General features: G+C 40.2%; 1 protein-coding gene across 2 annotated transcripts in view; it reads right to left on the bottom strand.

Moving 5' to 3' along the window:
- The window catches only part of cbfa2t2 (CBFA2/RUNX1 partner transcriptional co-repressor 2), a 37,775-nt gene extending 19,846 nt beyond the window's left edge, over window positions 1-17,929 (bottom strand). Inside the window, exon 1 of one of the 2 annotated variants that reach the window (XM_063473456.1) lies at window positions 17,737-17,929. In XM_063473456.1, the coding sequence (XP_063329526.1) occupies window positions 17,737-17,764 (28 nt within the window). In that variant the 5' untranslated portion in view covers window positions 17,765-17,929. Of the gene's footprint in view, window positions 1-2,333; window positions 2,707-17,736 lie in introns of those variants that run through there. The other variant, XM_063473458.1, reaches the window with a different exon arrangement.
- Window positions 17,930-26,371: the final 8,442 nt, after the last annotated feature.

The raw sequence follows: 26,371 nt of genomic DNA, 5'->3' as shown, positions 1-26,371 counted from the left end.
ATTGAGGCTCTATTGCATAATAGCTTAACACTGAAATGACTTAATGCAATGTGAGAAGGAAGGTAATGCTGCTGAACAAAAAACAAGGTCTGTGCCATACCCTAACCTGGCACCTATTTTAGTCACGTTGAGCCAAGTGATTTAGTCCTCTGCACTACGCACAGACTATTGGTAACATGCCACCTCTTTCATCAACTCTGAAAATACAAGTGTTAATCTTCTATTTTCAAAGTCACTATATATCAACCCAAAACTACTACTAAGTAATATTAGCTCTTACGTAATTTTACAGCTTATTAATTATATGTTGATACTTCTTCTCCACATCAGCCCAGTGAATAAAGGTTTTGTCATGGGTCACCGACTGGGTTTCTCAGGTCAGTGAACCACTGGAGGAGAGCTCTTAATAATGCACTTTGCAAGGTGAGATAAGCTACAATATCACTGGCCTGCAACAGGAAGGACGGCCAGAGTGTGGGTGCCTACTGATGCTAAAATGTCTCTCGATACCCACTAACACTCCGGGTTGTTACTTGTATTGACTGCATAGTCTCGGTTGATTAAATGATGTGACCCTTTCGTGTCCACACACGTAAACATATAAGCAAGAACATTCAAATTCATTCATAAGCACATGGTCTCACTGAACCCCTGGGGCCAGATATCACAGACCTCGCCACTGGAACTAATAGAGCACTTCCTGCAGCAAACTCTTGAAGCAGCTGCTCTGTTCTGTGTGTATATACGCATGGTGAAACAGGGGGTATTCTCTGTAGTACGCAAGGGTCATGGTGGTCTGTTTCTCTATGTATTACTTTGCTTCTGGCAGAGAAACTCAGCTGGGTTTGAGGTCAGAAGAAAAAAAGCTTCAGAAAGCTGTAAGGCAAGCAACCTTGTAGTTCAGCAGACACAATGTCTGCAAGACACCTGGCACGCACATGGAGAGACGTTCACTTCCTACTCAAAAATACTGTACGCTTGTGAAGTGTGCAATCGAAAACTTCAAAGCCACATAAATTTAAGACAAAAACTATAACTGCTCAACAGGAATGAATGTAAGTGGGATCAAATTTCTGAATAAAAGAAGCTTGAATGTCCTCTGCACAAACACATACACTAACTCACAGATACAGCACGGTGCCTGTTGTCAGGAATATGACACAGTCCAGCAGACCAGACAAGGGTCTCTGGTTTGAGTCTGTGCAGCCGACAATTAGTCGCTCCTATCTCCCCGATGAACTGGCCTGGTCTGGTGTGACACTGGCCAGGTCTCTCTGCCTTTTCTCTTTCTGCGTCTCCAGTCAGATCCTCCCCGCACACAAGAAACATGAACACATCCCCTGCATGGCACTGTAAAAGGCCAACTCAGATAAAATATACAGCAATGCAACAATGTGACATTTGCACTGGTATCAACGTCTCCACTGATGTCAGAGTGTAACATACAGGCACAGCGTGAAAGACAGACACAGCAGTTTCCCTCCTCTTCCCATATGTCTGGGATACTGTACAGCAGATGCACACGTCTTCTTTACCTAGTTTCTTCTGCTCTGCTTGCCATGTGGAAAAACTGATTACTATCTGAGTAAATGACAGCTGAGAGAGATAAGCCCCTTTCACACACAAAGTCACTCTAATTGCTCAGTTTTTAAAAAAGAAATCTGGTTGAGGTTGCCGTTTTGGCTGTTCACACATGAATCCCACAGAGGAAAAAAAAGTATGCTCCAGATATCACAGCCAATCCAGCTAGATTAAACTTTGTGGAAGAACACATTTGGCTCCATTGCACCAATTTTGGGGAATGCTGCAACTTTTTTCTCATAGTAGTTATCTTTTTTTTCCTGCAGACTGAGACAAACAACTATAGGACCAATATACATTTTACTAATAAGGTAAGGAAAGAGAATGGTGAATGTGAAACAGAAGAGCAAAAATGTTCTGTTTATTGTAGTTTCTCTAAGAAAAGTCAAACCACACAGTCTCGGTTAAATGTTAAAATATTTCTAAACATAAGTACAAATAAGTATTTTTTAAAAGGCAATTAATATTTTGCCCATATGGCAGGAGACATTTTCTGTGCACAGGTAAAAGAGGCTTCTACCTCACTCAACAAGGATGAAGAGATAAGGATGAGGCACCATCTGTACAGCACAGAGCAGCTCTGGGATTTAGGATGGAACACACACACAAACACACAAACTAGGCACATAAAGTGGACTATCCGCCACACTTACTCACTCGTGAAAAAAAGGCATTCTTCACACACACACACACACACACACACAAAAATCCTCCAAAAACACAAACTCATATTGGAACATGCTCAGTCCTACCTCCACTCTAGTGTAGAGTCCACTCAGTCCTTTGAGAAACTCAGCTGCAGCACTGGGGTTTTGCTTTCTTATCCTTTGCTTTTTGTCCCTTCTTGTGACTCCGCACCTTCATATGTCAGGCATGTGTTTGCATTCCCACATATGTGAGCCCCAGTGTGGTGAAGGCCAGAGCCAAAGACACAGATGGCACCCAGATGGAGACAGATAACCGAGCAGACCAGCGAACACTGCACTACATGCACTCTTACTTACTTTAATTTCGCTCATGTGAAGCTCTCTCTATCACTCTTACTATCTCTGCTACCGACTCCGCCACGGCTGCTTTACTTAATTCTCTCTCTTTTGCTGACTGAATTTCCGTCCTCTCTCACGCTTGCTCTCTCAAGCTCTGTCTCCCACTCTCTCAATCTCGCTTTTCCAGCTCTAGCTCCTCCCCCATTTTCCCACACACTGTCCCATCCTCTGTTTTCATGGGTCGAGTGTTCCAGCAACGTCACAACCCCCACTCCCCGAACCCCACTCCCCTTCCCCTGTGGATCCTGGCCAATCATCCACTGCTGACTGGCCCCATTCAACCTGCATTCAGTGCAATGGACCTTGCAATTAACATAACTAATTGCTTTGGCACCTAAAGGCTAAACAAGAGGCTGTGCCAAGCAAGACAAAAGTACATGCGTGTGTGTATGTGTAGAAGTGGGAGGCACACTCTCTTCCACCCCCTCAAGAGAAGTGGGGATCTCCCCTTAAAATGTTTTTATACTAACAACCCTCCCTCCCCCTTTTCAACCCTTTCGATGTAGCCCTCTTTTTTTTTTCTTCAGTTCCTTAATGCAGCCAGCTCAACTCGCCTTGCCAGCCAATGGACTGAGGAGCACTTGATGAGCATGAATGAGTTATTCTTCTCTCCTCTTCTACTCTCTTGTCCTCTGCTCTCCATTTTGACTGAGTTAAACTTAAATCACTGCCTGATTTATGCACGAGACAAGTAGCAGGTTAAGATATTTGTGCCTAGCTGAGGCTGGGCAGTCTACACATACCGAGAGCAAATATGACCTGGATTCAGTTCATTTTAATATTTATTTTCTGACGTGAAATACTATGATCAGAAATACTATGATCAGTTAAATAAAAGATCAAAAGTTGTTTGTTTTTGTTTTTTGTTTACTTTACTGTACTTTATTGATTTATATAGCACTCTTCACAAGATAAAAACTACAAAGTGCTTCACAATAATATAAAACAGATAAACACAAAACAGTACAATCAAGCATACAGCACAAATCTAGTTAAAAGCTAGTCTAAATAAATGAGTCTTAAGATGATGTTTAAAAGAATAAACACAATCCAGGCAACGTAAAGATGGAGGGAGAGAATTCTACAACCTGGGGGCCATCGCTGTAAAAGATCTATCACCTCTGGTTTTAAAACATGTTCGGGGGACTACCAACAGCCTTTGATTAGATGATCTCAGGCTGCGAGAGGGAGTGTGAGGTTCTAAAAGATCAGAAATATAGAGAGGAGCGTCACGATTCAAAGCTTTAAAAGTCCGTACTAAGATTTTAAAATAAATTCTAAAATGTTCTGGAAGCCAGTGTAATGAGCGTAAAACTGGTGTAATGTGCTCTCTTAATGTAATAAAGACACATCCTCCACCTTCTGTTTTCGAGACCACTTTAAACCACTTTATGGGTTTTGGATCAATTTGACAAGGCAAAATAATGAGAATGTGCATTTGAATCAGACAGGTGAACATAACGATCCAGCCAAGGATGTTCACACATACACAAAGAAAGGCAATGTGTCGAACTCTAATAGAACTATCCCCAAACTTTCCCCAAACAACTTCTAAATATGGAATAATTTGCAATCTATCTGGTCCACAGAAGAGACCAGAGTGAACGGGACCCTGAAGGACAAAATTTAATGTTCTCAGTGAAACATGGTTCAAATGTTAGATTTTTAAGGCTTTTTGATTGAAGTTTTTGTGAAGTTTTGGAATCAAAGAATTGCTACAAACACATAGCAGTCAAAATCAGCCACAAGAGCCAGTTTTAATATAGCCACATTATTACACAGCAATCATCCACAGTTGTTTCTGTTAAGATTAAGTAAACACAGAAAAGAAATGTACCTATAGTAAACTATACAGTCATAAAAGACTTCACTGGTGGTGTTGATGTTGCTGTGGGCTGTCAAAACCTAAATTGTACTGAATATTCTCCCTTAATAACCTCTTTCTCTGCTCCTCTGTTGTAGAAGGCCTGCTCTATTCAGGGTGCATCTGGTCAGTCAGCAGGCTCAGAGGAAAGACCAGGTGGTTGTGAGAAAGGGAGAGAGAGGGGGTGAAAAGGTGGGGAAATTAAGAAGCCCAAGCATATGAAGCTATACTGTTACCAGTACGTGATGGCAGCACATACTGGAGGAGCTAACGCCAGTGATAGATATCAGATACTAACTGATTTAGATGTACAAGCATAGTCTTTAGTCTTTTCCACCATTATTGGCTTGAAAGTCCTCATTGAAAGCCCAAATTTAAGCAACGTCACATTTTACCAACATAAATATTTTCAGAAAAACATTATGTTAAGGTTAATACACACAGCCAAAGCTTGGTCAGTGTATGCCATTTGCTTCATAAACATTCTTTTTCTAGGGTTAGCCAAATAAAAGGGAGCTATCTTAAGGCGAGAGTGTTCTTAAAAGGAATAGAGGCGAAATGATTTGTTTCAGTGCAAGAAAAATCATTACTTTGAGCTGTTGTATAATAAAAATACAGAGCTGAAAATGAGCATAATAGGACATTTGAAGGATAAATGATTTGCATATAAATACTAAATATACAAGGCTGCGTGCTACATTACCCAAAAAGCTCTTTGGAGAAGTAAGGTAGGCAGAAGATGAAACAGGCGAATACATCCATTCTATTGATTACATGGATGGATGTATGGATGGTCTGTTGGCACAGGGAGGCTTAACAAGACAGGAACTATAATGTGTCATTTTAGAAAGTGGTTCCCACACAATCCCCTTTATGCAGTTTTTGGACATCCATCCATCCATCCATCCATCCATCCATCCATCCATCCATCCATCCATCTATCTATCTTTACCTGATCTTAGTTTTATCCTAAATTTATAAATAAATGATATTGTTTCTTTCCATCCTTATTGTCTGCCCCGCCCCTTAATTTCACCTGTGTTTGATTGTTTCCACCTCCAGTGCCTAATCACGAATCATCCCTGCGTATGTGTATATGTATATATTCTGTAACCAGCTCCATCTTTGTCTAGTTCTTCTCAAGTACCTCCTTTTGGATTTCTGTTTTACTTTCACTTTTTAGACGTGCTTTATTTTTATTTTGTTGAATCAACCATTGAAAGGTTCACATATAATGTATTTATTGTGCCTAAATTTCATTCCTCTCTTCAAAAGTTTTACATAACAGTGTCCAATGCATTGTTACACACTGTGATGGTTCAACTTTTCTTTTTACAACAAACCCTCTGCTGAGATTTTGAGATGCTGGTTGTCACTGACTATATAACAAAAGCACTCACTACACAAAAACTCTTTCCAGAAGGGTCCCAAATAAGGAAAACAATATATTCTATGTTAGTGTATAGCCTGTATTAGTTCTATAAAAACTTATCATGGTGCATGCATATATTTTATGCGTTCTTTTTACTGTTGCTGCTCAAGCCTCTTGCAGCTGTTTGTCATTGTGTGTATGTGTGAGAGATAAAGAGTGAGACAGAGACAGAACCAGAGACTGTGCAGCATCTGTTACTGTTCACACGCTCCCGAGCCAAACTTCTACTTTTAGAAAAAGTAAACAACATTTTTTAGAAAGGCCAGAAAAAAATTAGTGGAAGATGGATGAAAAGGGGAAATATATGGGAATATGGTGATTGGGTAAACAAGATAGAACATTAGGTCCTCTGTGTGTGCGTGTGTGTGTGTACACATTCAGGACCGCTGAATGTTGACGGGAAAGAACAGAAAAAAAGTTGAGCGTATCATGTGTCTATTCCTTCATTTGGATTGCTTTATTATACCCTGCTGAGTACTTGAGACCAATCCGAAATTAATTCCATCCAATCATTTTTAACACAGTTTTACACGGCTGGATCACTGAATGCATGTGTTTCTAGTGAAAACTGTTTTCTAATGGGTCATTATTGTGATGACAGATAAGTTTATAGGTCTTTGAACAGCATATACAAGTGGCGCAAGTGCAGAAAGTAGAATACCGTGTTTTTACACACACATAGCTGGTCCTCATACAAAAAACAGGAATGCAGAAATACAACAATAATGGAATCTGCCTGTATGATGCCTCACGTAAAGAAAATAATAATCCGACACATTAACAAAATTGAATTAATCCAAATGTACTAATGGTTCTAGAGGCTACTCATATGTTGATTGTGCATGCAAATAATTTACTGGGTAACGTGGCTCCAGATTTCTGAGTGTTTAAGGAACTTCAACTGAATGTTGAACTCAACACTACAAGATAATAATAATTCTGGTCCCACACACACTGAATTCCATATTCGTGATGACAACTTTTTATTGAAATCCCACTAAATGTTTAATATTTCCACCACCAGTTTCCTAGCATATATAGATTTTTGTAATTTTTACGTATGTACCCCAGACCTGAACTTTCTTAAACACTGCTTCAGTGACGTGTATATGAAAATGCAAAAGTCCGGCACAGTCATATATTACATTAACCTCCTTTAACCTCTCAGCACTCCAGTCTGTTGTACTTGCCTGCTTCAACCTCTACCCAGGCAGAAGCCTCACCTAAACCAAATAGATTATTTCCCACAGTGACATGGCATTTGAATATGACCATCTCCTGTTGTGTGCATGTCAGAAACATGAAAAGGGCAGCAATCATGTAACCTAATTCACTAGACATTAGTGCTGGGCGATATGGAAAAAATATTTATCACGATATGAATTATTTTATATCACGATAACGATATATATCACGATATACCACCTGACCTGTGGTCATCTGGAAAGTATGCAGTCTTTAAACAGCGAGTGGAGAGGGTGCAGTCTTTGTTTTGAGTTACTGTAAAGCATGTCGCAAATCCGGGTGCACGTAAAGCAGCACCATGTTGCGAAAAATATCATTTTTTTTATACTTTATTTTCTCTTGCATAAAGTTAAGAGTATGTATAGTGAGAAGACAGCACTAGTATATTTGCACAGGCTATTTAACCCTTTAAGACCTACCATAGAACCAAGTCCGCCAGAGCTCATCTTAACATTTATTTATTTTGAGTGTCTTCATAGTTTTATTTTTGAGATACACAAATTTTTATATACTACAGGAAAAATGAAAATAAATAAATGCAACTTTGCAAAAAAACAGCATGTGCATCAAAATAAACTATTTCCAACAGTGTAATTTGACTTCTAAGCATCCCAGAAACGATACAGAAGAGCATAAAGTCAAACATGACTTTTAAAAACACCAACATAGGCTTTGAAGCTTAAAAAACTACATTTTCCGGGAAAATGACGTCACTTCCGGTTTCGGACAGGTAATGGCGGACATGCGATAGTTCAGCTGACTTATGTAGGAAGTGTTATGAACAGCTGATCGGATCGGCAAATGGAATATTCTGGAATATTATGTTTTTGTTGCTGCAAGTCTGGAATATTATGTTTTTGTTGCTGCAAGTGCTTTTCATGCAATTTTTGCAAAGTTATATGTGGAAGGAAACCGTGATCTAGGGCAAGCTAATGGAATAAGATGTAAGTACAACTCCTCCAGTTTCATATGCAAAAAAAAAAACCCATTATTGCGCTATCTTACATGGTTACAGTTCTACAGGGATTTAAAAATAGTTAGGGAAAATGGAGTGTGCCTGCTCCGACCGCTAGTAAAGGGTTAATGATATATTTTATGTAATAATTTGTAAAATTTGGGTTAAAAACGATAGAAACGATAGAAGACAAATGGCACGATAGACACTTTTCTATCGTCCACACGATATATATCGTCATATCGCCCAGCACTACTAGACATTATCCTAAAATCATGTAGAAACAGTTCCTCTTGGTCTGTGGATCTCGGTTAGTTCGTGCGGGCATACTCAAATGTCTCTTTTTGTAAATCAGGCTAGTCAGGCCAGCAAAGAGAGGAGGTAGTTGCCAGGCTATCTGATAAGAATTGTGGGTAATTTTCCATATTGTTGCTATTTTTCCCGCTAAACCTCATCATTGCTGCCCCTCTTCTCTTTACGCATCTTACCAGCATGGACCAGCCCCCTCGGTTTCCTTTCCCTCTATACCTCCATCTGATCACTGTTCAGAATCCTGATGTTGGCTAATTTGACACAGTCATAGATTTCCCTGTCTGATCTTGGAAGAATGCATTTTCCATTACATTGTCTACACCACATTTATCTAAGGTCTACTGCTATCTGATGGACCATTTACTGTATTAAAAAAAAGAAAAAAAATACAGATAGAGGCAAAAAATAGAGATCAAATAAGATGCTTCTCGGTAGTAATCAAGGGTAAAGTGAGGGCTATTTTCTCTCTGTCTTTGGGATCAGATAAACAATAGGTCATGCAAACAAAAAACAGACAGTGCAAAGCTCCTTTTTACCGTATGTGTTGGTTATTGACAGTGGGAAAGTATTGGAGGATGGTAAGATTCCCAGAATCTCCCAAACACAAACTCTTACTTCTGTTTTAATGTCCTTAATTTTTATGGAAACTGAATAAAACACTGAAGTCATTATTGTCTTCCATTATTAGTTAAACGGAACTTCACAATCTAAAAACTGTGTCTTGTAAGCAATGTTGATGAATGATAATTACACACTTTTTCACCAAAAATTAACAACTGATGCCACCCAAAAAGTGCAAAGTGCAAAGGTTGCAAACCAAACAGTGCCAGTTTATGTTACACTAAGTTGATCTCTTCCTTGTTTGTCACAGAAAGGTCATTCACACACCAAACTGACTCACCCTGCAGTGAGATGATGTTTTTTGGCTTTCTTGATGTTTTAAGTTTCAAATAACTGAAAATTTCCACAAAATCCCTCAAATCCTTCCCTGTTCAAGTGAATTAGAAGGCTAAAAAGGACTAATTTTGAATGAAAAATGTGTCTTCAATCTGCTAATAAACCCACAATTATCACTTTACAAGCATCATTTTGACACCAGATCATAGGGAAATTTATCTTCTTTCAAACAATGCATTCCTCCAAGCTAACACATCTACACTCTTTGATTTAGAGGTATTTGAGTAAGAGAAGGGCTATCTAAATGCCAAATTGACTCCCATTATGATTCGATCAAGGAGTTTAGGGTAAAAGCATAAACAAGCTGCTTTTTATTTTTCCATTTTACTTCCCTTACCACATTTTTAAGACTAGGAACACAAAAAACAGCAACTTCTTGTGACTCTTATGGTTTTTTATATCATGTTGATACAACTTGTGGTTCTGAATTTATAAGCTTTTTCTTGAACAGCAGAGCTGAGAGAAATTTTACACAGACCTCTCTGGTTACACAGACACATGCCATCCCCATAGTAGCCAACTGCTGAGGTGCAAGCTATTGACAGTTGATAAACTGATTCATTTGAATATTACCATATGTCCCTTGTCTCCTTCTCAGAAAATTGGACAAATGGCTAATCTGTACACATTTTTAACCTATCTAAACTTATCTATCCTTCTGTTGGTGTCCCCGACTGTTTGTGAATCAGTTATCTAAGCTTGACCACTTTATTGGGGCCACCTGTGGCCAAGCAACAGCCTGACTGCAATTTGCCCAGAAATTACATAGTCTGATTTGCGCAGCAGTATTGTATGGCCCTTAAACCTCAGAAAAGAAGGTGTAAGTGATGTGTTTCTTTATCATGCTTTAATCACTACCACCTAAAATGTCAAACATGTCTTAATAAATACTTTACTACGAGACAGTTTTATAATTCTATTGACTTAAATTCTGGGTACTGCTAGCAGGAAGTCTTTCCTAATTGTAAATGCTCAAATTTAACACTAAATTGAACTCACACTGAAAGGAAGGCACATGCATGCTCTCTGGCTCTCTTGCAAAAAAAGCTATGCACACAGATGGCTCAGTTAGACTGAGCTGCAGATGCGTTTGCGTACAGAGCTGTTCCCTTCAAAACTTCCCGTACCAACAGATTTTCACTCCCAACTCATGGCATTACTGAAACTTGCTCAAGAACTCCCTCTCTGTCATATTTCAGCACAAAGGGGAACCCCTTTAGCAAATTATCTGATGCATCATGTGCAGACATGCAAAGCACAGATACAGTACGTCTGTGTAAGAGGTGTCTGTCCAAGGAGCTTGGGAAGAAAAGCAACTTGACTACTTTAAGTCCAGTCTTAGAGACTTAAATATGTCCAGCCGCTTTTCTTTCCTAGCTCCTTACATCACATCACATCGCATTTCAAATGTATTGAGTTTTATCGGTCAGTTATGGTCACACAGTTTGGATGAAAGGCAAAAGAGAAGAGAAATGTTTTAATTATCTGCATTAGTTTGAACAAGGCTATACCAACTCCCTCAAGACTTGTTCAAAGCTCATCCATCAAGACATTAAGAACAAATGGGTGACTGGTCAGGAGGGGTCCCACGTTGCTCTTACACAAAACAACTAGCGACTGGTACTTTACCCCCTCCTGACATCCCACAAGCTCAAACACGCCTCTCCCTTCACCTCTTCCCCCGGTCTACGGACCTGCCCTCACCCCACTCTGTCCTTCCATTCAAAGACTATTGTGCCCTCCTTTTCAGTCATCCTCATATCACCCATAACAAATGAGCCCCGTATTTTCTTCTTTCCCCTCCTCTTCTCCCCCCGCTTTCTTTTATTTTTTTCCTTTCTCTAACTCGCTCTCTTTCTCTCCTTCACTCAGTGCCGATGAAAGGCAGGCATTGAGCCGGCAGTGGCATTCCAAAACCTCAGGCCTCGGCTCCACTGTGTCTGGCTATTCAACACTGCTGGGAGCCATTAGTTTAAGTAAGGCCTGACCCGCCTGCTCACCCACAGAAAACCATCACATCTCCTATTACACTCCACGCACGGAGGGGAGACACAAAGCTGCTCTTTGGGTGCGACAAGTGTGTTTAAGAGAGCAAAACAAGATGGAGACGAACAGAGACGAGAAAGTGTAAGAAGTGGGAGATTCACGCATAAGTGTGTGTTTATGAGTGAGAGGGAAAGTAAGTGAGAAAGTGCTTGTGTGTTGGTATGAGGGAGAGTGAGAGAGTGGCTGCATGTGTGCTTGAAATTTATGAGCGGTGGGTCACACGCTCGCTTGGCTGCATCTTCCTAAAGTTTCCACACAGCAAAGCCAAGTGCATAGCCAGACGCCAAACCCTTCTCACCAATAACGCCGCTTAAACGATATTCAACAACCACACACTTTTCAAAGTCTCTCCAGCTGCTCTCTTGTTTAACTTATGTAGCAGATTCCCTGTCGGGGATATCCATCTATGGCGCTTATAGTTAAATCTTTAAATGCAGCAATTTTGCTAATTGGAAAATGATACCGCAGATCAGAAGTTGCTCTGCGTTGCCAGCCTCACCCAATTGTCGGCACATAAACATGAATAGCTCTCATAAACAACTCCATGTTTGGGAGACGTTTTGTGTTAAAAGAGTGTGTGCTTGCTAAAAACCTGGACAAGCCCACACACAGATGTAACATATACAGTGAGTAACTACATTCTGCACATTCCTTTAAGGACAACAGGATATACTTTAGTGGCAGTTTTGTTTAAAGCAGGGAACGAATAACAGAAAAGTTGTGTTTTTTTCCTCATCTGAAATTCATCATTTATATAATATGTAATTATTTCTTTGCAAAGGACGTCACTTCAAAAGGACAAACATGAACCTCCAAACCGTTCATCTTCTCTGCTCATTAATAGCAGTCACACACACAAAAAAACCTGTCATAACAGAAGATTTTCTTTTGATGAATTAAAATGTCCAAAGGTTTAGTTTTAGCAACCTTCTCTCAATTTCACTGAGCTCTAGAAATAGCATGAATATCACTCTGTTTTCAGTATAGTAGTCCCACACGTCAGTGCTATCACTGATTCAGTTAAATGCACACTGCCGTGAGCTGAGCCGAACAGTTGTTTTTTTCTATAAGGTATATGATGACAACAACACCTATAATTCAATGTTACTTTAGACTGTTTTTGTACCTGATGTGTGAAGTTCCCTGCTACCAGCAGGTCATTCTCCATGAACCTTATATCTCTCTTTCTCTCCCTGAGGCTGCAGGAGCAGCTGTGTTGTTCTCTTCCCTGGCGATGGCCACACCTGTGATCTGCAGGTGGTTCATCTGGCAGTGGAGCCAGGAACACCTGGCCTGGCTGAGATAGAGCCTCCAGGCTTTACTTTCAGTGTGTGTTTGTGTGTGCGTAATAGTGTTTGGGATTTCTGAAGGGCTCAATTAAAGCTGAGGGAAGATAACGGCTGGCTTTGCTAACACACACCCACGCACACATTCAGGGGCATGTGTTGGCATTTCCCTAGGTTAAGCCTCAGGGATGTTTGGACTTGTCAATGTTGCAGTATAATCTTCAGATGTGTCTGCTGAAGACTAATAGAATGATGGTAGTATTTACAGTTTTGCTCGGTATGATTCTTTTTCTTTTAAAGATATAACAAACAAAGCCAAACCTCCTCCTGCTTTCCCAACCGTCATGCTAAATCTTGTGAGCCAAGTCCCCTAAATATCCCGGCGAACAATAGGGGACTGTGGCATCACCTGCTTTGCCGTTGCTTTGCATACTCACTGCGGGTATGACATCTTGCTACAGTACTCTGCTGGGACAAACAAGCAAAGACAATAAGCAGAGACACCAGCTGAGGACAAGATAATAAACAGTTGCACCGAGAACATGTTGAGAGCAAGCACAGGCAGTCTACAATGCAAGTTTGTGTATGTGTCTGCGATTAGCAGGCAAGGAATCAGAGTGAGGACACATGAGGTGAACTTGACAAAATTCATAAAATTCACAAAGGAAAAGAACAGCTTGAGAGTTATATTGACTTTGGCAAAAATCACACATTCAGTGTTGCATTCACTGCATGCGTGTGTGTGCGTCAAATATGAAAAGAATATCGGGCCAAGGCTTTACATCATCTCCATTCAACTATTTGTCATGGGAAGAAGTGATATACTGGGTCAGACAAACAAGCTGTGCTTGTTGCACATGCTTACCATAAACACTACACATGTTACAGCTGACAATTAATGATTATTTTTGATGTATTACTTGGATATACAAACAAACAAATCAAGACTTAGGGAATTTATTTATATTAAAAAAATGTTTCAGAAGTGACAAATTCAACAGGGGGAAAGGAGATTGGTTTTAAAAGCTGCGATATTGCTTTTTCATCTTGTCAGACCCTGCACTGTGTTTTCTCACATGAGTCTTCAATAATAACTCATACACAGCTGGATGTCAGCTTTCTTCTGGCCAGTGACAGGCCAGCTGCAGCTGTGTTGAGCTGGACTCAACACAGTAGACCAGACAGATGAGTGCGGATGGAAAGAGGGAAAAAACGCCAAATAAATAGAGGAAAAGGGGACAGAAACATAGGGAGGGAAGAGAAGGAACAAAGAAAGGATGGATGGAAGGAGAGAGAAACATGAGACAGAAACAGGAGGTGAGAAAGGACAGCCCAAGTAACCCTGGAAGGCGTGGAGAAAAGGGTAACCAATGCTAACTCCTCTTTGTCTGAGCCAAGTGGGAAATGACGGAAGGGGGTGAAAGGCATGAGAAGTGGGAACAGAGAGACAGGCATTAAGAAAGCATAATGTGGTAATACGTTTCTTTCACTTGCTTTTTCTTTTTTTTTCTCTGCCAGATCGCTCTGAAGTGACTGGACACTTTTGTTCCCAGCCAGTGTCCCTCCACTTAAAGTCGACAAACAAATAAATGCCTGCGCACAACCGCAGGACTTGCATTTCTTCCTCAAAAATGATAAAGGATGCTTGTTTTTTTTTGTTGAGTTTTTTTTTTTCACACGATAATTTAAAGGAAAGACTGTTAACAGATGAACACACAAAAGAGAAAGAGGCTTTAGTCCCTTTTGGCCGAGTCCTTCAAAAGCCAAATGACAAATATGCAAAACCACTCTCCAATCCTGCAAGCCGCCTTTTTGGAATAGTCAAATGTGTCAAAGCGATGTTTACGCTACCAGTGACACCTGAGTACAGAGGTCATGGTGGTGGTTGGCAGTATAACAAAATGAGAGTATTAACAACACTCAGGAACCAAGCTGAGACCTGCAATCAAGACTGAAAGGCACAGCTGGGTTATCTTTCAAAGGTGGAGAAGTGATGTTTTGTTAAAAGAGTAGACGAGCACGGACACTCTTAATATCCCCCGTCTCCTGTACGCCTGCTATTTCTGAGGATTGTTATTGCCGGGTGATCCTCAGTGCAAGATCACATCTGGATCCTATTGTCTCAGCCGCTCTGTGCAGTACCGCACAGCAACAAGAAACAGCTGTGCAAAACTGGCTTCAATTAGCCTCACATTCTCCCTGACAGTTAATCCCTTTCTACTCCCATTCTCTCACTGTTTTGTTCCTTTAACTGTTAGGTCACTTCTGTCTTTCCCCTTTTTTTTTTCAAACCTTTGCTTCAGGTTGCCACACTGTCTGAAGTAATAGACATGGGATCACAGAGGGTTGAATTGGAAACAGACAATGGGACAGAAAAGCTCAGAGGTCTCACGAAACATAAAACATGACAAATCCCATCTGTTTAAATAGACTGATGATGCAGTTTGCAGCGGTTTAGGCTGCAGAGATGATATATTTTCATTTCCTGTAAGAAGGGAGTAAATTCTGTTTATTACAGTCAGAGTTCATTTCAATCTTTGACTACAATTTTCACTGCAAATGACGATTAGCACTAGATATATGGCACTTGCAATTAAAGTCTATTCAAATTGTCTATTCAGATTATTACTCAGACAGATGGTGCCAGAATCTTTGCTGTGTATGACACATTTGCCAAATCGGGCTACAAAGTAACCCGATAAATCCAGACTTTAAACATCTCTTTAACCACTAAAACCACACTTAGCAAACACTCCAGTGTGATCCAGCAGTGGAACATGCTGAATAAAATGTTGTCGCTCACAAGTAATTAATCAAACTCAACTAAACTCAAACTTGTTTAATTGCCCACAGTCTTGACTCAGCTGAACTGCAAGCAATCCAGCTCAGAACAGTCCTGTGATAGGAAATGGGAGCCAGATTTAAGGCAATGGAGTCGATCTGATGGGCTTGATGAGCAAATCTGCAAGGTTCTGCAGTCATTGTAGCCTTGGGGCCTGAGTAAAATACTAACAGGTGGTAGTGCTGGTTGAAAAGACCCACGCAGAGACCAGAGGGAGTGAGAAGGATACTGGGCTCACAGCCTGACACACAAAACACACACGCACACCCAAGTACATGCATTATATAAAAACACAGCCAACCACATGCATGACACACAGCCTTACAAGCTACAAGCATTTATAACACACTGGGAAAAAATATTTTCACACATTACAAGATACATAACGCATAATGCAGACACAACTGCATGCAAGCTATCAGTCTACACGAACAAGAAACAGTGCAGGGGTGACTCGAAAGCTCTGCAGGCACCTTTCTCTACCTCCAGGACGGGGAAATTCTCCCACATGGCAAAACACTAAGGGCCCACGTCTGGCAATGCTAACAGCCCACTCAAGCCAAAACCAATTAAAAGTCTCTAATTCAAACCTGCAGGGCCCCTTTGTCGTTTATTTCCCTTTTTAATGTCATAGGATTGGAATCTGACTCTGTACCCCAGCCCAAAGAGAACAAGAGAAGGAGGAGAATAATCTGAGTTGAAGATTATCCATATGTTTTCAAGTAGAGTTAATTAAATCAAGAGAGAATGGAAATGATCAACTATGGTGTAGCAATGTTGAAACAAATGCTCTTCAGTACATTTTTTCCCAGTGAACTTAGAACATCCATCCTTCCCAGAGGGCTTTTTAGCTTTCTGCATAGCATCAAATTACTCTAACTAAACAGCAATTACGATAAAACAGAAGAGTACGCACATTTTATCCTTTCTGATTTAAGAGTGGAACCAAATTTTCCAAAACAATAATCACTTTCAAATCCAGCATCCATCATGTATGTAGTTTTGCATTACAGTACACACTCTGCTGCTCCCTGGTGGCCGTTGTAACTCTGTCATCATCATTACCACTCTCACCACCAAAACATCAGCATCTTATTAGGTTGATGTGTTTGTCATCTGATTATTTGTTATTCTGTGGTGAGAAAGAGACCAAATGGAGTCCTCACAGGGGGTCACGGAAACACATGTCCAGAGTCAAGCCTTCAGGCTCCGCTGACCCCACTTGCATCATATGTTGGTCACAATTGTTTCAACAGAAGATGCCAGACTCTTTATTGTGGTTCTCACATGTGGACTACTGAGCAGCTAAGTGATGCTATAAATCCAGCGTTTAAACACATCCATTCCCATCAAATCCACACTTAGCAGCACGTATAAGTGGGATCCAGTCACACCACAGTCAAGCTGCCTTGCATGGCTGTACTATTGACCCTCAGTGTCAGCAGTACAGCAGGAAGAAACTACAGACAAAGAGGAAAAAAACCTCCTCCTGGCATAAAGCAGGAGTTCCAGCCTGGCTTCACACCGCCTGGTGTTTTTGTCTTGAAAAGCTGTAAACTCCAGATGGTGGAAAGAGAGGAAAAAAACTTAGTCTGGTGGATTAAGGGCTCCAAATCCTCCACTGAAAAGACACATAGACCACAAGCTGCTATTCAATCAAATAGGAGCATAATAGCCGTGTTGTGGGGGATATATAAGGAATAATGCATCCAACAGAGTATGTGTTATGCATAGTTTATTCACTCTCTTTAATGGATCGTAATGAGCGTAAGATCTTACCAGACAAAGGGATAACCGAGTTTTTGTTTGCTCATCATAATGATTTGATGTAATGTGAAGTAACACGTTCAAAAGGTGTTTTTCCGAAGACTCAGCCTCCCCTCTGAGAGAAACTCTGATAACAATACTCTTTCCCTCACATATTAAGTAGATAAAGTTCTGCTTTATTTTCATTACGAGGCAAAGACGTCTCTTTAACTGAGATCCTGGATTCTTAATTATGTAACGCGAGAATAGGACATACCGGCCATTTGTTCAACAGTATGCATAAGAGCGCAGGTGCAAAAAAATCAGGAACACACCTGTAAATATTCACTATATCAGATAAAAGACCACATAGTCACACAGGATGCATTTCAATATGGAATAAATACATTAAAGGTTCACTTACAAGTTAAAGCACTCGGCATTCCGACCATGTCCTTCGTCTTTATGAGTTTTCTTGCTCTTGGCGGAATGTTGGTTGGCGCTTCTTTTCAAGCACTTTCTCTCGCTTATTTTTTGGCAGACCTTCCTCCAAACCAAACACCTTCTAAACACTTAAGAATTATGAAGAAACAATGAAGCACGATCTGCCGGAGACAATCGATCCAGTCCAACGCCAGGCATCAGGTATGTTTTCTCAAACGCAACAGAGAATATCTGAGTGGGCGGTACTAATTGTAAGCATTTAAGCAGAAAGCCAATAACGCTCGTTTGCAGCAGGGAAACAGTAACGATTAACTCCCAGCGGCAACAATAGGACACCAGTTCAGCTCGCATAATCCTCACAGCAGACACACTTCCATTGCCTTGAGCAAAGTCGTTTACGACCTCAACTTGTTGGTGTATTGATTTTGTTTTTCATAGCCTAAATCTATTGCTCGGAAAGCTTTCACAAATTGTCACTGAAACGAGCAAAGATGAGAGAACTATGGTGGATATTTACCCTTTAGGGATGAATTAATGTTGAACTTTGAACAATAAACTTGCACGCAAGTTAAAACAAAGTTGAATATTTTGTGTGTCATCTGTTGAGTCGAAGCCACAAATTGTTTTGGATTGCATCCAGAGTCTCACGTGTTATTTTTTTCTTTGCCAGCATAATATTTGGATGCTGGCTGAGAAGGCTGTCAACTATACCACCCCCGAGACAGGCATATACACACCCAGCCATCATCAGCTCTCCATCCACCCCTCCCGCACCCATCCACATATGCCACACGCTCCTGTCCACCCCACACCACCACCTCCTCCGCCTCTTCTCCCTTCCAGCAACCGCCCCCCCTTCTCCATCCTCCACTCCTGCCAGGCTGCCACCTGCTCTCTGCAGCATGCTGCACAGCTGCTGTGCTACAATAACAAATTAAGGTCCACCGTGGCAGGCAGGAGTCATTACCTACTACTCCTGCCATGGAAGACTTGAAGAGCTATCAGCTACCGGCGCTGTGTGCTTCCCCCCTTCATGTGCAAAGAAGGGGTAAGGGACACTAATCGTTTTAATGAGAAGCAGGGGATCAGGGGGAGTTACAGTTTGGGGACACATGAGCCAATATGCTGTGTCAGTCAGTGTCTGTGCAAGTCAGGTGTTATTGACTGTGCTGTTCTCACAAGCAACATAACAATGAAAGAATACACATTCACAACACATTCCTTATTATTTAAGATAAAACTGTTCAGAATCTTCAGATTTTACAAGAGTTGCATTTGCCATTCACTAGAGCACTTACTGTTCACATTCAGATAGCATTTTTCAATAGTTAAGTTACACTTATAGGAGTGTAACACAGTTTTAACTTTCTTTATAATAACATAAGAAGCCTATTTATAGTTCCCGTAAATAGGGTTGGTTTTAGGCCTGATAGGCGTGGAAAACATACAGTTAAAACACAGCACTGAACAATATAAGAAGTATGCAAAAAATGAGCACACATGCACGCGTGAGCATGCAAAAAATCTATTATTGTACGATCTACTGTACAATATAGAGCGCCTTGAGGCGACTGTTGTTGTGATTTGGCACTATATAAATAAAATTGAATTGAATTCAAATCTATTTATATGAGTAAACTCATTGTATAAGTTAGACAGTGGTTGTAAACTTAAAATAAACATCCCAAATTGTAAACCACTTGTGCGCACACCTTAACTACTTAGGAGTACTACTTCAGACAGGCTTCACTGAAATACTGTAATGCCCCTATATGGTAGTACATCTGTTATTATTTCAGTAGGGAACTCCATCAGTCACTGTGATCTAATCTAGTACTAATTCAGTGAGTCACCCTTTAAATGTATAAGTTTAGACAATATCTTTGACAGTGACAACAATGTCCTAACTCATCTTGTCAACTAGCCCTGTGACAGGTTAACAAAGAAGTGAGTAGTCAGTTGGCGGGAGGCTGGAGTCAATGAAGAAACAGGCTTAGATGGTGGTAGGATTTTCAGTGGCCATTGTGGTCCCTCAATGTGACAGCTGGCCATTGCTCCCCCTTGAACCTCTTTCAGCCTCTTTGTCACAGCCTCTTTAATCAAACCAAGACTGTTACACAGCAAATACACTGACCTGAACTATGAGCTGACTGGATGACTAGCCAAATGTATTTGGAGCTGTTACAAGGTTTTAACAATATGTAAACCCCCTCCCGGTTAAACTGTAGGACTGATATTACCATGCGACCTAATGCATGAGCATTTTCATTTTTAAGTATAAAGAGAATGGTAAATGGACTGGTTCTTATATAGCGCTTTTTTACTCTCACTGAGCACTCAAAGCGCTTTATACAACTTGTGCATTCACCCAAGGTTTTTAGTGCTTCTAACATTCACTCGCATTCACACTCCGATGGATGCATCGGAGGGCAACATGGGGTTAATATTTTGCTCAAGGATATTTGGCTCTTATCTGATTTTTGTGACATGGTAATGATTAGAGGTTTTTGTGTTTTTCTTCTCAGTGTCGAGACATTGTATTCTCGAGCCTTTGGGTGCGGCTTCTCCAAACTCTGTGGAGCTCAGTTATAACCAGCTTTGACCATTACTACACCAGCCCCATATTTACGTATTCACTCTTCACTGTACAGTGGTTGACCTGACAGATTCTTAATCCACATGAGAGATTGCCCTTTTTTCCAATAATGTGCTTTCTCAGCTCACTGTACAAAGTCAAGAGGGGGCAAGTCATTAGCTGGTACTGTTTACCCTACTTTCTCAGCAGTCGTGCCATCTGTGTGAGCACTGTAGGTTGCATAAGGCCTGGCAGATATGACACCTCCGCAAAACCTGTTCCCTTTCATCCATTGTTTTAGTCTGCTCCTTCCAAAATTATCTCTTTTTTTTGCCTGTTCCCTCAGCTTTCTTTTTACAGATTCACCCTCCTCAGCTATTTTCTTTTTGCGATTATTTACCTTTACCAATTTTCCTCTATTATGTACACACCTCCTCTAGTCTCCTCCTGTCATCCCTGACAGCTGACAGGCCAGACCCTGCCTGGTGGTGACACTTCACCCACGCCGACCCAAGCCAGATCACTTGTCCATGTGTAAGCCAGAGCCAGGGCCAAGTCCAGGATTTCTACTGGGGTGTGGAGGGGAGGCTGCAGAGGCAAGCAAGATGGCCCTAGTCATCATAATCATTCATTGCCTGCCGGTCCTTCTGTCCTTGGCCTCCTCCCACTCTTCATGCTTTTTTGTCATCCTCATGTCAGGGCCACAAGGCACGCGTATCAGCTGAGCCCAGGATGGTCAGAGTCAACGGGGTCAGGTGGCAGACGCTTGGTTAATTCCTCTGAGACCACAAAGTGCTTGTGTCAACTCATACAGACATTGAAATACACGGATAAAGACAAACAGACATGCATTTGCATAGACACACATGCACCGCATTCAGTACGCAAAATAAGGCAGGCTCTATATAGACCATGATGTTAGAGAAGCTGATTGGGGGAACGGGGTGGGGGTATCAAACAGATAGATCAGCATTAAGAAGGAGGAGGGGAAGATTATAAACACACGAGCAGATGGAGAGAGAGATATTCCTATTATGTAGATCCGTCTAACCCTCAGTGTGGTCTCCTCTCCTCCGCCTGAATGTCTCATCCATATATACCTTTACATTATTCAGGAGGTTTTAATGAGAGTAACTGAATATTGCGGTGATTGTGGTTGCTGGGTTGTTTAGATGGCAGAAGGTGGGCCACAGGTGTACAAGCCTGAGACTTATTCTTCTGTTTGACCTCTCATTATCACCCCCAAATTCATTCATTGTTATCCTGTGTCCTTGGGTGTTTGGGAAGCAGGGTGGTATGTCTGTCTACTGCTGTCTGTTCACAGCACAGTCTGTCATTCATTTTTGAGAATAAATTATTCCATATTTTTAATCTATTATTATCCCCTCATCTGTCTGTCTGCTTCAGCTTATCCATCTGTTTTCCTGCCTTTTGCCCCATTTTTTTTTTTTTATCTTTCTCCCTTTTTTGCTCATTTTAAGAACATTTTCAATGACTTTCAGGTGCTTAAAAATAACATAATTCCCAGTTGCTCTGCTAGATGAAAATGCCACAATCATCACTCATCTGCTGACTGTCACTTTTTACTAAAGTCTTGCAAGACTCTACTCTCACATCTCTTTTTGTCCTTTATCTATCTATCCATCCATCCATCCATCCATCCATCCATCCATCCATCCATCCAGCAGCCCGTCATGGATGGCTTGATGAGAGGTCTGGTCTGTTGTTACAGAGGAACAGGTGGGGCAGACTAAACAGTCAGCACAGGGTTGAAATGAACACATACACAAAACACACACATGCAAGCTGCAGGGAGGCAGGCTGTCAGCCGCTCAGACACTAGTCCATATGGTAGACCTCTGGAGCTGTTGCCCTTAGCAGAGTAGGGGAGGGAAGCAAAGATGCTTGGAGGATGGCAGGAGAAGGCAGAAGGATGCAGGGGGACGTTGAAACTAATCAGTAGGGCTCCCCAACTGTCCACTGTCTTTGGGGAGTTGAGATATGCATATATGTGACTGACTGAACTAAGGGTGCAGAGATGATAAGTTGGGGGGTTGTAGTCTGTTTGTCTGCTTGAGTGTGTGTGTACATCCATCCATTCATTTTCTTAACCGTTTATCCAACTGTGGACATGGGAAGGGGGCTGCATTCTGTCCCAGCTGGCGTTGGGTGAGAGGCAGAGTACCCCCTTTACAGGTTGTAAGTTATGTGGAAATAATGCTTTAAGTTCTTAATTTGATTTCATTTATTTAACATAAATACAATACATATTCTAGTGTTTTAAGCAATTGTTAAATTGAAATATATATAAAAAATAGATAAAAATAATGATCTAGCAATTTTCTGTATATACAAATTGTGTTTGTAGTTTGTTGTCATTATTATTCAAACGTATTGTCTTATTACTTAAACAACAAGAGATACAATAGCAGTCTGATGTTGTTGAGAAGTGCTATAGGGTCATGTGAGTTGTCTTCAGCATAGCAGAAAACCAGTCTGCCTTGACCTAGACAGAAATGACGTTTATAGATCATTAACATGTTAAACTTTTATTCAACTTACATTTAGTCATATATATTTATATAATAGTTTTTTTTTTAATTTATGTTAGCAAAGATAAAATTAAATACATTGTCAACTACACATACAGCCACCATAGATAAAGTTAATGGAGAATGCTCAAATCCCTGTTCAAGTTATTGATTTTTTCCAAGAAATATTGTTTTTGTTTTTTTAATGTATCATATAGTCATTTTAAGCATTTAAATAAGGTTTTTTTAATATTTAAATGAAAATCTTGTGTTTTATATCCTTTATTCGATCATTCTTGATTTTTACATGCAAGCCCAATATAACTGCACTGCTATTAGGTTTATCAGCAATGACATACATTCATGCAACGCACTCTATTAGTGCAAATCATCATTCACCGTTTTGGTTGTTTTTCCTGTACACTACAGAAAACAGATTTAATTTCAGGTCCTTGACTTCTTGCTGACTTAAGCTCTAGTGTAATTTGACGGTGCTCAGTATTGGTTAAATCCTGCAAGGACAATGGTGAAATATGATGTCATCCTACACTACTGTAAATGCAAGCACACTTGCAAACAAGTCACTACTTTAATGTGCACAATTTCAATACTATATATGACTAGATCCACTCCAAACAATCCAACCAGTTTTGTTTTTTGTGTGTGAGAGATCCTTACAAATCCTGCTCTTCCATTCAGCTAAGCTTTGCAAATATATTAAGCTGTGCTACTGTGAAAGAGAGGCTGGCCACCTGCCACTCACATCCCAAATAGACCAACAGATGCATAGACTGGAGGTCAGATGGTCAACCACTTGTCATAATGCTAACATCACCATGTAGACCCACTTCTTAAGTCAAGCACTGTTGTTGAAGTCTCCCGTTCATTTTTGCTGTGCTATTTATATGTGTGCTTCTATACATGTGCTAATTAGTACAAGGAAGCATCCTTTTCTAAACAAAAGTGTAGACAAAGGAGGATAAGGTTTATGGGTGGAATGAGAAAAGGTGACAATAAACTTCATATAAATCATTTGTTTCATTAATTATGTTAAATGTAGCAAGGGTAACTGAACCTCAAACCAAACTGGCTATATATAAAAGATGGGTACACAGCTGTTTGTGGGCTATATCATTTACGGACCTTGGGTTGTTTAAAAACAACAACAAAAAATGCAAACAAAGAAACAACGCTTTATTTAGACAAGAGCTTAAAGGTGGGTAATTTTTACCTAATGCCAGCACCAACTAGTTTGGTTAGGCAGGTGGATCTGTAATTCACTGTGATTTTGAATGGGGTGCTAATTTTAGATGTTGAAAAACAGGTTTAAAATATACTTACTGGAGAAACTGAATAGCCATTTCCTTTAGGCGACATGTTTATTGTTTTGGGGGTTTTCCGCCTTCTAGAACAGGAAGATTGGGATGACAATCCTACATACCCTGCACACATGAGCTGGAACAGAACCAAACCCAGGCCTCTGAGCTGAGGACAGACTTTTCTACATGGGGTACACACTCTGACAGGTGAGCTACAGGTGCTGTTCTTTTGTGCGCTCATAGGTTGAACAGAACAGGACACTGCCGCTTGGCTAAAACGAGCTCCGATACTGGACCTTATTTCTACCTCACAAAATCATAGCAACTGGCCAATAAATCCATTCGTTCATTAACCATTAATTAAATGCCCCAATGTGTTCACATTGTACACTTGCCATAGAGTGGTTTCATCATAGTTGTGTCTTTTTTTTTTAAACAGTTGCTTTCTGTTGCTGAAAACAACAGGGTTGATGTGATAGTTGAGTTTGTATGACTTATTTGGAAGCACAGGACTCATCTGACTTCACTTTAAATTTGAAAATCCACATTTTTAACTGCAAGACTGTGTTCCCCATCACATCTATAAAATATTAATGGATACTATGCCAATAAAAACAAGCTCCATCTTGTATGTTCATAAACAGTATAATTGTTGTATCTTTAGTATTTCCATTAAACCCTTTGTCTTTACTTTAAAGTGTCACCCCGGGCAACTGAAATGTCCAAATGATAGTTGTGATTGGGCTGCGCAGCTTAGGTCCAATATTTGTTTATATTGTCAAAATGTATTTATTGATTTATTTTTTTTGCTCTTTGAGTACCATGTGGCATTAATTGCCTACAAATCCATGAATACTAATAGACATACGGTTGGATATGAACTAAATAATCAAAGGGTATGTAATCCTGGGACAGGCTGTGGTTGTTTAATATCAGTTAATGACACAGTAATTGCATTTTAACCTTATACATATGGCCTATACTTTATAACTGCAAAATGTGTTTTCTTTAACAAGACTCTAGTAAAGTCTGAAATAGTTTCTCTTAATTCAGCTGTTTTTACTGTTTACTTATTTCTATCACAGTGAAAACCTCATCACATAACAATCAAAAGCTGTTCCTAGATTTTTTTTTTTAAGTACTGTATAGGACATGTGGGAAATCTTTGTTATTTAAACAGATTAGGTACTAGTCAAATGTTTTCCAGTGTAGAGGTAATAGAGCCCTTTAATCACTAGAGGGAGACAAAAGATTTGAATCTAAGCTTTGAAATTCCCTGTTGAATATTTAGTGTGAAGCTGATCCATGGTCTATGACTTAAAAAACAAGTTGTTAGAAATAAAGTTGTTACATCAATATTCACTACAGTAAACATGAACCAATTAGAATAAAGTAAGCTTTGATATTTGAGTTGATTAGCTACTTTAGAATTATAAAGAAATGTTGTTGACAGATGAGGATATTTAGAGCATCTGTGTGGGTTTAGAGGAATTTTCAGTCAAAGCTCCAAACTTGTTTTCATTAAGGGAGCAACTGCCTCTCAACAGCCCACCCAGAAGAGTATTTTCCAACCCTGAGTGCTGGGACTTCTTTGCTATTTCACCTGCTGTGAAGCAGATGCAACACAGGCTGCCACACACAGCTGAAGGGCTGACAGATACCTTGCCGATGCAACAGAGCATAGGAAATGAGGACTGCTTCATCAGCTTGTTTCAGTGACTCCTGCATGATCTTAATGTCTATGCTGCACAATTAAGTGCACCTCTGCTGAGTCACCACAACAGTGCAGTACTTATCCATGTTGAGTTTCTGTCAAGACCGAGACTGAACGGCTTGGCTTATTACTCCTGAAATCATGGCATATTAGGAAATAGTTCAAAATAGTTATTGCATGTTTTTTTTTCACATTTTTCATTAAATATTTACTACTGACTACTAAATGAAAAAAAAAACCTGACAGCCAGAGTAGATTTCTGCAAATTACAAAAGAAATGGAAAGGATTGCTAAATAGTTTGAACTGAAGAAATGAGGAAGGAAATAAAATAAATCTGAAAAATATTTTAATTTGAACTGGAAATTTAAACATGAAAATTGTGGACTGAATATAATTGTAACTAGGGGTAAGAATGAAAAGAACTGAAATTCCACTTACTGGCACTAATCTTCAGCATACGCAGGACTGTGTTTTT

This window comes from Pelmatolapia mariae, linkage group LG5 (assembly GCF_036321145.2).
Source record: "Pelmatolapia mariae isolate MD_Pm_ZW linkage group LG5, Pm_UMD_F_2, whole genome shotgun sequence".
NCBI classification, from domain to species: Eukaryota; Metazoa; Chordata; class Actinopteri; order Cichliformes; family Cichlidae; genus Pelmatolapia; species Pelmatolapia mariae.
Note: the sequence above shows the minus strand (reverse complement) of the source record. Positions and strands in the feature narration are given on the sequence as shown.